Source organism: Lacerta agilis, chromosome 13 (assembly GCF_009819535.1).
Source record: "Lacerta agilis isolate rLacAgi1 chromosome 13, rLacAgi1.pri, whole genome shotgun sequence".
In the NCBI taxonomy this organism is placed as follows: Eukaryota; Metazoa; Chordata; class Lepidosauria; order Squamata; family Lacertidae; genus Lacerta; species Lacerta agilis.
In genome coordinates this window covers 5,618,285-5,631,559 of record NC_046324.1, presented here as the reverse complement: position 1 = coordinate 5,631,559, position 13,275 = coordinate 5,618,285, and the positions used below count along the sequence as shown (strand labels likewise).

The 13,275-nt window shown below is 50.1% G+C and overlaps 1 protein-coding gene across 1 annotated transcript in view; it reads right to left on the bottom strand.

The window, feature by feature from the left end:
- RFX7 (regulatory factor X7) overlaps nt 1-6,194 on the bottom strand; it is a 40,067-nt gene extending 33,873 nt beyond the window's left edge. The window contains 1 exon segment of the mRNA XM_033168028.1: nt 5,743-6,194. Coding sequence (XP_033023919.1) covers nt 5,743-5,927 — 185 coding nt within the window. The 5' untranslated portion in view covers nt 5,928-6,194.
- Between the last annotated feature and the right edge of the window lie 7,081 nt (nt 6,195-13,275).

The window sequence follows — 13,275 nt, the reverse complement described above, 5'->3', positions numbered from 1 at the left end:
ACCTTTCCTCCAGGAAAACATAAAAGGCTCTCCCCATCTCCATTTCCCCCCCCCCCTCAACCCAATTTCCCCTCTGAGGTAGTTTAGGCCAAGAGGCAGTGATTGAACTAGAATCTTTGTGGCTGTGTGGGATTTGAACTTGGGTCCCTCCCCTAGTGCCCACCTGGAGGGGCACAATCATACTGCACTTTTAGTCACGGGCAGTGATAATTTCACACGGGGGTTCTGTTCCCGGCCGCCGCACACATCGGCAAAGTGTATATAAGTGCACCCCACCCTGTTATGTCCCATTCTGCCTTCTTTTGGGTTCAAAGATATGTGTGTGCAGGGGCGTCGCTGGGGAGGGGCGGTGGGGGCGGGACGCCCCCAGTGACAGGGTGAGCAGCGGTGGGTGGGGGTGTCAAGCGGCGGCCCCTCCCGCCACTCCCACGCGCCGCCGCTCCCTCCGTCACCCCCGGAGCAGCAGCACATGGATGGGGTGCTTCTGCCGCTTTTTTTCGGCGGGGGGGGGGCGACCCGCGAGGGGGGTTGTCACCCCCTCCTCGCTGGTCACCCCCCCCCGCCGAAAAAACCGCGGGAGGGCGGGCGGGGAAAGCCTGGAAAGGAAGCAGAGCAGGCGTGTTTAAGCGCCGCTCTGCTTCTTTTTCCGCTTTCCGCCGCTTTTTTTCGGCGGGGGGGGGGCCGACCAGCGAGGTGGGGGTCACCCTTGTCACTCCCTCCTCGCTGGTCACCCCCCCCCCGCCGAAAAAACCGCGGGGGGGGGGCGGGGAAAGCCTGGAAAGGAAGCAGAGCAGGCGCGTTTAAGCGCCGCTCTGCTTCTTTTTCCGCTTTCCGCCGCTTTTTTTTCGGCGGGGGGGGGGGCCGACCAGCGAGGTGGGGGTCACCCTTGTCACTCCCTCCTCGCTGGTCACCCCCCCCCGCCGAAAAAACCGCGGGGGGGGGGCGGGGAAAGCCTGGAAAGGAAGCAGAGCAGGCGCGTTTAAGCGCCGCTCTGCTTCTTTTTCCGCTTTCCGCCGCTTTTTTTTCGGCGGGGGGGGGCGACCAGCGAGGTGGGGGTCACCCTTGTCACTCCCTCCTCGCTGGTCACCCCCCCCGCCGAAAAAACCGCGGGGGGGGGGCGGGGAAAGCCTGGAAAGGAAGCAGAGCAGGCGCGTTTAAGCGCCGCTCTGCTTCTTTTTCCGCTTTCCGCCGCTTTTTTTCGGCGGGGGGGGGGGCCGACCAGCGAGGTGGGGGTCACCCTTGTCACTCCCTCCTCGCTGGTCACCCCCCCCGCCGCCGAAAAAACCGCGGGGGGGGGCGGGGAAAGCCTGGAAAGGAAGCAGAGCAGGCGCGTTTAAGCACCGCTCTGCTTCTTTTTCCGCTTTCCGCCGCTTTTTTTCGGCGGGGGGGGGCGACCAGCGAGGTGGGGGTCACCCGTCACTCCCTCCTCGCTGGTCACCACCACCCCCGCCGAAAAAACCGCGGGGGGGGGGGCGGGGAAAGCCTGGAAAGGAAGCAGAGCAGGCGCGTTTAAGCGCCGCTCTACTTCTTTTTCCGCTTTCCGCCGCTTTTTTTCGGCGGGGGGGGGCGACCAGCGAGGTGGGGGTCACCCGTCACCCCCTCCTCGCTGGTCACCACCACCCCCCCGCCGAAAAAAAGCCTCGGAAAGGGGGAAATCCCCCCTTTCTGTATACACGTGCGTCGTGACGTCATGATGACGTCACGGCGCGCCCCGTGCCCCTCCCCCAGGGGGTGCCTCTGCGCTGCCGCCGCCCCCAGCAGCGCAGAGGCTAGCGACGCCACTGTGTGTGTGTCAGCAATCATGTGTCAATTGGATGTGTCTAAAATGGTTGCCACCTGTACTTGTTGACAATGGAGTGTGCCTCCAAGGGTGAAGTCAGTAGCACCAACGTGACCTCCCTAGGGCGCAAGCCTGGGCAGTGAATCTGGAGGTCCCGGGCTGCCCAGACGACAAGACCCCCCACTCGACCTCGCTGATGTGGTCCAAAGGGAAGCAGAGCAAGATGGCTGCTGTTGCCCAAAGGAGGCATACAAGGTGCCATCCAACCATCTTAGGGACTCCACTCCAGTTTTGTGTAGCGTTTAATCCTTAGCCTTTTCTTCACCCAAAGACACCCCTCAGGTTGTGGAGGTTTAGGATCAAAGTTTTCTTTCTCCTAGATGATCTACCTTCCCAGGTTGACAAAGCCCCAACTGCCCCTCTACAGCTTGTGCAGAAACCACCTTCTTGGCCATTGGACCCACTAACAGTGAAATCCTATGTATGGTTATTTAGAATTTTCAACAAGCCTTTCAAATGGAGGTCTTAATCTCAATGGGTACCTGTATTGGATTTTAATTGATTTTATGTATGTGTGGTTCTTTAAAACTATTTTAATATAAATTTTTAAACTGTTTTCATCTATGCAATTATTTTAAGTTTTAATATATGTAGCAGATATAACACATACATACACACAAAATACTGTGTTATAAATTGCTCCAGCATGCCTCATAGAAGTGATTTATGAATTAAATAAGTAGCAATAATAATAATATTATTTATTTAGAATTAAGTCCCACTAAATTCAATGAGGCTTACTTCCTAGTAAGTGTGTTTTGGACTGCAGTCGAAGTCAGTCACATTAAATCCGACTTACGTTTCAGGAGTTAGCATACAGATTTTCAGATGCTCTTTTCAGTAATCCCAGCCACAAAGACAAGGTTTCATTTTAAGCTTTATTGGTTAATGGAGAACACAGAACATTTGCCACCTTCCATACACAGCAATTTTTCTTACTTATTTATGGGATTTTTAGCCCACCCTACCCCAAACCTCAGGGCGTGTGATCGGTGCAGTATTCCAGCGTGTAATGCAACTGCAAGTCGGAGCTATGCTCTACAAAATCCCTGGCTGAGCACATGGACTCCGGCAAAGAGTGAGAGAAGCCATTCAAGCTGAAGACTGTTTACTAGCAGTCCGCTACAAAGCAACAGCAATGAAACCCAGCCCAGAGTACACAGCAGGGCACAATCTCCTGAGAGCACTGCACAAGATGCTTCTGAGCTGCTGTTTCACAGACACAAGGATGCATGCAACAAGATGCTACTCTATCTATACAATCCCAATTCTCAGTTCTATCCCCAAAATCATGTGTATGAATTTGAATCCCCATCCCACCTGTAGCCACATGATTGAGAAAATGGTGAAAGTCTTGCCCAGTGGCTACGGAGCTTCAATGAGGGCTCACATGTTCCTCCTGCTCACTTGTGGTCCCCTGAGTGACCTTGGCCCACTCTCTCTCTCAGCTTACTAGCCCACCCCAAACGGCTGTCGTTGCAGAAATAAGAGGACAGGGCCCTCACAGGTGTGGCACCAAGATGATTGAAGGAAAGGGAAAACACAAATAAATCCCAGCTCCAAGACATGTTTCTTGGAAGCGTGAACCGCTGAGTTCAAGGGGACACACTTGTTGCTAAGCACACACAGGACCACAGACTCTGGGGCCAAGAGCAGCCAATGGGGAGATGGGGTTAAAAGGAAACTAATCCTTATTATCTGCAGCATGTGCCCAGAGCTAGAATCCTGAACACTTGACGACACAAGCTCATTCGAACTGGCGGGGCTTCCTTCCAAGACGTGGCATTTAGGATCACCTTTAGGGTAAGCAAAAAAGCTGCCTGCCCAAAGATGGCTTTGGGTACTCTGCGCTGGCTGGCTGGCTGGCTGGTCACACTCCCAGTAACAGCACCATTCCAGCAGGCACGGCCACTGGGCATCCTCCATTCATTCCCATCAGGCTGACAAGCCAATCCCTAGCTAAAGCAGCCAAGATTATCCAAAAACATTTGGCAGGTTGTTTATGTGTCTTTAAAAAAAAAGATGTCCTAGAAGCCCCAATTATATTGGGAATTAAAACAAACAATGCTATGGTGTTGTGCTTTAACTAAGTCTACACACCCAAGTTCATATAAAAGGGAAGAGGTTTTACTTAGTAGCCATTTTGTCTTCCAACTTGGATGTTACACCTCCCCTGAAACCACTGATGTAAACACCCTATTCAAGAGGCTGATTTCTGAACACTAGGAGAATGGGGAAATATTTTAAGTGGGTGTCTAAAAAAATAATACTGTAAATCAAACACTTCAGTAGCAGCAGCAAATTAACAGTCAGGACTCTGATGGAGAGAACTTCTAACTCATGGCATTCTGTAAACAAAACAATGGCAGCGAGCAGACTGAAGACAGCAGACACCTCCTTCGCCTAGATTTTTAAAGGCTACTTAATAGTCTGTTTCCCCAAAGCCTGTGTGCAATTCACCATCTCAAATGCAACCCCTTCCACTGACAATTCAATCTGCCTCATATATTTTACACCACGTAGATCTCAATTTCAGATCAGCACTACACATAACCAAAAATGTCATTTTTAAACCACAACAGCAAATGCATTAAAGGTTTCATCGTGTACACAGGGGGAGCGAAAGACCTTTATACTGTGAAAGCACTGAAAGACACTTCATTTTCAGGAATTTTATTTTTGCAAAAAAAAGTCGGTTCAGCTGAAAAAGGCTTCAAATGGAAGGCAAAGGTGCCTCCCACTTCGCAAGCCAGTGTAGTGGCTAAATCCTCAATGGCAGACAGCGAGTCAGCCCCTGGCTTTAGGAGTGTACCCAAGGAACAACGTATTGCAGTCTTTTTTGAATGAACATCTTCTCCAGCTCTCTTGCTCAAAGGGGAGGTCTGATTTTGACGGAAAACCCGGAGCAGTGCCGAGGAAAAGGCGCCCTACGCTGCAAAATAGGGGGGCTGCGGCGGCGGCGGCGGCAGCTGTAAACAAGCGAGGGGCTGCTGCTGCTGTTGCTGCTGCTATTGCTGCTCAGCAAGAGGCAAGTCACCCCATTCTGGTGTTTGCAGCAAGGAGGGGAGGGAGAAAGAGATGCATGTCAACATGCGGCAGAGGCGCCCCCGCCTCCTCCGACAAACGCGCCGGGGGGGGGGCGCTGGGCGGAGGAGAAGAGGGCGAGCCCAGCCAGCCGCCAGGCGAGGCGATGCCCCTTCGCGGAACGACCTGCTGCTTTGCACACGACGGGGCGAGGCGTGGAGGGGGGGGGGGGAGAAGGCATGTCTCTCGCCTCCTGCCCCGGGCTGTGCTGGATGCGACTATGGATTGGGAAGCAGCCCCGTGCAAAGCTGCGCCTGGCGAGCTTTGTGTTGTGTCGCCAGCAAGCTAGCTAGGAAGCATGCACGCAGACATGCACCCTTGCTTGCGCGCACAGCCGGACCCCTTCTCCATACGAGCGTGTCTGGCTCTGTCTGCCCGGGTCTGTCTCGCTCTCCCTCCGCAGAGCCGAGTAAACACATTTTCCATTTCCCCTCCCCCACCCTGCAGACACACAGGCACACACACACACACACGCCCCGCCGCCGTCGGGCGCTGCAACTCGCCGCCGCCACCTTCTTCCTCCTGCCGCCGCAGAAAGAACCTTGCGGGATCGGAGCCAGAAGACAGCATGGGAGGGGAGGCGGCGCAACGGGGGCTCTGCAACCCTTGCAAAAACAAAACCCCGTTCTGGAAGGCGGGGGGTCCGTCGAGGCACCCAGACCCGGCACCGTCGCGGCTCAGAGAGCCCTATCAATATGCAGCAGGCAGGGCGGCTGGGCACATGCAGCGCATGCATGAGTAAACCCACGGCCGGCTCCCTCCCGAGCACCCAGCCAACCAGCCACCCCCGGGCCCGGAGCCTTCCCGGAGCTGCTCACCAGATGGAGTTCTTGATCTTGTGCTGCAGCGCGCTGGCTTCGGTCCCCTGCAGCCCGGGCACCAGCGCCGGCAGCGAAGGGGCCGCCGTCGCCACCGGGCCGACCCCGCCGGGGGCTTCGGACGACTGCTGCTGCTGCTGCTGCTGAGTCGGAGGTGGCTGGTGCTGCTGCGGCTCGTCTGCCATCACTGCCGGGTCGGGGCTGGCTGGCTGGCGGAGGAGGAGGCGGAGGCGGAAAAAGGGAGGCGGGCGGAGAGGGCGCGCAGCTCGCTCGCTTGGCTAGGCCTTCCCCGCCGCCGCCGCCGCCGCACCACCAGCAGCCACCGCTGCAGCCCTCGCGGGAGCCGCCTGGCCCGGCTGCTGGCTGGAGGGGCGCATACCCGAGCAGGAGCCGCCGCCGCCGAAGGAGGAGGAGCCTCCCGCTGCCGTTGCTACGCCGGAGGAGGAGGAGGAGGGAGGCGCATCGCGGCCAGCCCAGGACGCACACAAGGAAGGCCGGCGAAAGGGAGCCCGCAGCCGCGCAGCGCAAGCAGCAGCACCTCGGCTCCGCTGCTGGGCTTGGTTTTTCCGCCTTGCAGCCTCCTGTGGCTGCCGCCGCTGCCGACTCGGTCGGCCGGCCGGACAGCCTGCCGTACGCGCAGCCTCAGTTGGCGCGACCGCCCTCCTGTTGTCGCGGGAGAGGCAGGGAGCGAGCGAAATAGGGCGCGCGCTCGGCCCAGGAGGAGGAGGAGGAGGAGGAAAGTCGCAGCCGCCTCCCCGCCTCTTCTTGTGCTCGGCCCGGAGCCCCTCGACGGGGAGAGATGGGCGCCCCTAAAGCGCCCCGACCGTTGGAGGTGTTCGCTGCCTCCCAGGGTCCGATGCCAGTGGCTGGCATCGGCGGCTGCTGTCGCTGCTCCTGCTCTGTTGCCCGGAAGGAGAGACCCACTGCTGGCATCACTAGGCATGCTTCGGAGGAACCGCCTCCGGCGAAGAGGAAGGCACGAGGGAGGCGGCTTCAATCCCGCGCATTTAGGGCTCGCTTCTTGGCAAGGAGCAGCCGGCTCGCGGAACGCAGCGGGACTTGATGCCAAGGTAAGGGGCCTCGACTTATACTCGTCGTCGTCTGCTTGCAGAACTCCAGAGCGCGAGGAAACGCGGCTTGGAACTCCTGCACGTGCCTACTCGGAATAAAACTCCGTGGCGTTCAGCATATGCAAGAATGTGGGTCGGGCACTTGCAGCCTCAGGTTCCACGCTGTTTCTTAGTAGACTGCAGTGGATCGCACCACCTGAAATCACCACATGAATCGTGGCACAGGAGAGCCATTGGGTACCTGAGGATTTGGCTCCGTGGTGTCCATCTTTCCTCCACAATAGGAGGACAGTGAGGAATTCCTGAGCAAATAAGGTCACACATCGTTTTTACCCCCATTTGTGTCTCTGAGCATGGAGGTTGCAGTTAGAGAACTTGGCTGAGAGCAAATTTTAAGTGAAGTTTGGCTTCCATGAAATGTGTCAAAGGCCCTTTTGAAGCCATGTCAAGCTATCTGAAGTGGACTGGCAAAAAATATATCCATTGTACCAGGAGCTGGTACCATATTTGGCCCCTAAAGCATCCCACCCAAGCTGGCCTGCAGAGGAGTCACTGTGAACCAGCAGCCTATGGCTCACGGATTGGCATTGGTCTGTGGACCAGCACTTTGAGTAGCACTGATCTAGCTCACAGCCGTCACCAACTCACTTGTGGCAACAAGTCCCAATGGTTGATTATGCCTTAGGTGAAGAAGGAACACCTGCTAAAGGCTGGAAGCAAGTTCAAGTTTGGGAAGCTCTTGGGTTCTAATAGTACCATTAGCATTTAAATTAGCTCTTTTTGGGGAGCTAGCTTGGTGATGAAAATGTCTGACTGGGATGGGAGGGGGGCAAGATTAAAATCTCCACTCAGCTCACTGAAACCATGGAGAGCTGTAAGTCAGCATAGTAGCAAAACACAAGCGGATGAACCAAAGGTGTGACTTGGGGTAAGACAGCTTCTTCTGGGCCTGCTCTTGGTAGGCTCTCCTATAACAGCAGGCCGGAGGAGAGAAATGTGCAGAGAGAAAGCTTCTCCTGCACTGGGCAGTATTTGCCCCATGCCTGGCCTGTAGTTGGTCTGAAATTCTGGGATCCCCATTTCCATACTGCTCCCCAACAGATTCCAGAGAGAAGGGCCAGTTTTCAGGAAGAGCAATGCTTTCTGGGAAGGCTAAAGCTCCAATAAAGAGCCAATTCAAGGAGGGGAGGAAATCAGCACATCAGTCCTCTGGAAGTTATGGCCCTAACACTGTTTGTGTCCGGCATGTGCTTCAGCGCCTGGGCAGCTCCACTCCTACTTGTGCTTCAGATGGGGAAGGGAGAAGGTGGCAGGCTAAAGGCTACTGAGGAGCAGCCCCCTACCCAAAGCCAGGCCTCCTGCCTGCTGTTTGGCTCCTGCCACCCTCTCACCCTGTGTCTCATAAAGAGGAAAGGGGAGGCAGAGTGGTCATCTTTCTCCAAAGCACTACTCTGAGATTCTGAAGGGGAAAAGAAGACGGGAAGAACCACAGTGCTGGTGCTAGTGCTGAGTAAAAAGGCAGGAAAAAGAAGACACCTCATGGACCCCTTTTGAAGAGAGGCAGGGGGCAATTGGGATGGCCAACTGCCTTCTCAGGGGAAGGGAAAGAATCTGACTGCCATTTTGAACCGAGACTGGCTTGTTCTTCAGTCATGAGTGGAGAAGACAAAGCCATCTTGGCCCTTGGCTTGTGCCTGAGGCACATGCCTTTCCCCACTTCCAAATGAGTTTAGGAGAGCATAAATGGTGGCTGGCTGCCTCCTTTTAATGGGGGAGGGATAGAAGCCATCTTAGCTCTGGGTTTCTGTCTCAGGAACACGCCTTTCCCAGCCACAAAGTTTGAGAAGAGCACAAGTGTCATGCAGGACATTTGGCTTCTCTTTCCTGTGGTGAATGGTTCTTCCTCAGCTCCTTCGGAACTTGGGGAAAGAGCACTGACATTCTGAAATGCTTTTTCTCTTTCATGACCATAAGGGGTAGCTGATATGATTGATATCCTCCAGTAGTTGTTGGGCCAGGACTCCCATCCTTTCAAATTAATGGCCACATCTGCTGGGGCTGATGAGTCCAGCAACTTTTGAAGCGCACTGGGGTTGCTCCCACTTAACACCATTTATACTCAGTTACAGGTAGGTAGCCGTGTTGGTCTGCCATAGTCAAAACAAAATAAAAAATTCCTTCCAGTAGCACCTTAAGAGACCAACTAAGTTTGTTCTTGGTATGAGCTTTCGTGTGCATGCACACTTCTTCAGATGCACATGAAAGCTCATACCAAGAACAAACTTTAGTTGGTCTCTAAGGTGCTACTGGAAGGAATTTTTTCATTTACACCCAGGCAGGGCATAGCCCCTCCCCTTGGAAGCATCCTTGCCACTTGAAATCTCCTGTAGCCGTGTGGTTGTGTTGTCCCACATATGACCCGTGCCTCCCCTTGGCATCTGGGAAAAAGGGCATGTACCACATTGGGCCTTGTGATGACTGGCAGGCCGAAGCCCCTGAGCGGCCCTGTCTTCTGCCCCACCTTGGTCAGCTGAATACTGACAGCTGCAGTTCAGACACTCCTTGCTCTCAACACCTGCCAGGAGACTGAGGGGAGTGTTGTATACAACTTTGCCCCTTGCATAATAAAATCCTATCTACTTTTATTGCATTTTAAAATGCATTCTAAGCAGGGTGGATTTGATTTAAATCAAACTGTGTGAAACCAGGGATGTTTTTGGGGGAGCAGATCTTCCGGAATTCACCAGCCCCTTACCTGGTGGAAATCCAATATGTAGAATATCGCAGACTCCTCACAGCAGCAAGATTAAACGTCCTGGAAACAGAGGTCTTGTTGGGAAGATATAAGGGAGTCCCATATGCTCTGAGGGTCTGTCCCTGTGCCTCGGGAAAGGTTGAATCAACCGAACACATTCTCCTGACCTGCCCATTTTATGTTGCCCTTAGACAGAAACTGATAGCTCCACTCTTAGGCCACCTTAGCCTGGTAGATGGAGAATGTCAGGTTTCGTTTTTGCTGAATAATTTTACTGGCACCACAACTTTTGAGGTGGCCAAATTTCTTTTTTTGGCCCTTAAACAGCGTAAGGTCAAAATCGATGGTATCAATATGGGTTTTTATGTATAATTTACTTTTACTGTATGTTTTAGTGTAAACCCCTCTGAGTTGTCTCAGGTTTTTAAAATTTGTATGGATGATTGTGTTCTGACTGACGGTCGAATAAATTGTTATTGTAACTGATTTAAATCACGATTTAAATCACTAGTCAGTAAGCTTGATTTAAATCACAGTTTTCTACATAAAGACTAATTCTTGCTGGTATAACTTTAATATGCAAGTAGATGAAGATTTTTAGAATAACAACTTTTCATATTAGGTTTTTTTTAATCCCCAGTTTAATAGGTTAATCATTCATATTTGGACAACTTTTCTGTTGTACTTAGGAAGGAGAAAAATAATCATTACCTTAATAATAACGATTTAAATAGATTTATTAGATCCATTCCACTCCAAACAATCAGAAAAATATTGTTTCTATTCTGTTCACTGAACTTCTTGAAACTTAACACTGAAGGGGTTGATTCTGTATTCATAGGTTTGTAGAACAATAGGATTAAGGTCTTTTTCTTAACTCTGTTCATGTTATAACATTTTTGCTGTGAAGAAGAGGCATGTGATCTCTGCTGAGTCAAATTCAGTTTTGAGAACTGCAAAAGTAAACCAAGCATCTGTGATAATATCTTGTAGGCAGAGAAACTGCCCAATAATCTTACAAAAGCCTCTGGAAGAGCATAAATGACATAGTGAGTGGATTAATGGAATTTATTTACCAAAAAATTAAACATATACAGCCTTATTCTACATAATTAAAAAACTAATCTTTATTTCATGATTGAATAACCTTTGGATGCTAATATATTTTCCCCAACAAGCATTTTATTTAAAAAAATCCGATTTAAAAAAATATCCGATTTAAATTTTAAAAATCCGATTTTTAAAATTATTTTTTAAAAAAATCATTGATTTTTATCCACCCTGATTCTAAGCCACTTCAAGAACTTCAGTTATTAGGAAGGCTATAAATGCCCCCAAATAAATATATTAAAAAATAATTCAATGATGTTATGCACCAATATATGCCAAATAATAACATTTTTAAATAATTCAATCATTTTACAAATACATATTGGTAAAAGTCATTACCATTCCCTTTCCTTCTCCAATTTTAATATTTTTTTCCAAAAACAACACCTCTCCCCATATGAACTGACCCAGACCCTGTAATCATCATCTGAAGCCCTAGTTTATGTGCCTCCTCTATGAGAAGTCCAGAGGCTGGCAACATGAGAACAGGCCTTTTCTGCAGTGGCTTCCCACTTGTGAAATTCTCTCCCCAGGGAAGCATGCCTGGTGCCTTCATTACATATATTTAGGCGCCAGGCAAAAACATTCCTCTTCTCCCAGGCCTTTGGCTAATTAAGCAATTTATAGCCTTTTAAACTAGGGGGGTTGTTTTGGTTTGTTACTATGTGTACACTTTTGTCCACAGACAGCTTTCTGGATCAAGTGGCCAGCATGACTAAACTGCTTCTGGCACAACAGAACACCGTGACAGAAATCAGAGCACACAGAAATGCCGTTTACCTTCCTGCCGCAGTGGTACCTTTTTATCTACTTGTGCTGGTGTGCTTTCCAACTGCGAGGTTGGCAGAAGCTGGGACAGAGCAACAGGAGCTCCCCACCATGGCACGGATTCAAACTGTCAACCTGATCAGCAAGCCGAAGAGGAAACATCACTATATAATACAAAATCCTATAAATATCTATTATTATTGCCAATGCAGACTTCAGTTAGCTTTCAGCAGTAGTGTTATGGTGAGTGTTGAAGTACAGAGCTCATCATTGCAACCTTCAGTCTCCAAGGAGAGGCCTGAAAACCAGCTGTTGGGACTCAGAAGCAAACTTGAAATCCTTATTACCACCTTAGTCAATTGCCAGAGCAAGGAGGATGTGCCAGTTGTCCTGGCACAACTCTGACAGGTGATGTCATTGCTCCTTCTTTTGCAGGGGAAGTCCCAGGGCTTGGTCCCTTGTGTCTCGTGTGCTACACTACGGATTGCTAGACATTACTCAGTTGGCAGTTTCCCATTAACTGCTGGTGACTGAAATTTTTATAGGGGTGGGGGATTCACCTTACTAAAATACAGTTGAAACTTTTTAATGTATTTGATGCTATTTTTAAATTGTCTTTTAATTTTTTATTTGGCCCTGGATCTATTATTAATTTTCAATTTCATATAAGTTCATTGTTCTAGCCGAAGGCCATGACAAACAGTACCAATAAAACAATACAGATCCATAATATGAGCCAACATCCATGCTGTAAGAGGGGGGTTATCAGAAACACCAACAAACTCAAATCCAGCTTGATTTCAAATTAAACCTCCAAATCACTACAATTTATAGTGATTTTTTTTCTTGCAGCCAGTGCATAGAAAGCCACTCTGTGTTATGAAGATATTATGAAGCTATTATTGTCACTCAACAGAAACCAGATCATTTCTACCAGGGTGTATCTGCTTGCTTGTATGAGCAAAGGTTTCAGAAAGCAATCAGATCTTTATATAAGGGGCAGGATAACAGATGAGTGATGTCTTCCACCTGAGCTTGACCACAAATTCAAAGTCTATTTTTGGTATGGGATGTTGTTGTAGCGGCCATCCAAGACTGCAATGGGCATCGCTTGGAAATGCAGCTTAATAAAGGCATTTCTTAAGGAAGCTGGTGAGAGTTTGGTCTGGTAACTAGCTCCAAAATGCTCTGGATACCAAGGCCGGGGGGGGGGGGATTGGTGTTTCTAATTATTTGCAGATCCCTTCTATCCAGAAGAGCCAATTCCGTAGTTGACACTTATTCAAGGTCAAAGCAGAGCTCATTTCTGGGAAACAGAATTATTATTAATTGCATTTATTCATTACTTACTACAATAGTGTCTTAAAATGACATAGAATTATAAAAGCAGGTATGATGTACAATTTAAAATATACCAAAAAAGTAACAGAACATCAATTGACTAAAGGTGGGCAATAACAAAAAAAAGTGCAAATCATTTCCCAGCCTACTAAAATTGAGGATCCCTCAATAAAGAACAGGAATGTCTTTGGTGTCTAAAAGCTGTTATGTGGGGATGAGAGACTTCAGAGAAGTGTGACTAGCCCAAGGTCACGCAGCAGCTGCATGTGGAGGAGCGGAGAAGCGAACCCAGTTCACCAGATTACGAGTCCACCGCTCTTAACCACTACACCACACTGGCTCTCAAGGGCAGCTTACAACAATTAAAGTTGTTAATAATGTTGTAAATAATGGTCACATTTATTAATAATGGTGTCTGGCACCTCTTTCTAAGAAACATTCCATAACTGGGAAGCCACCCCTGAAAAGGCCCGTTCTTGTGTTGCCACC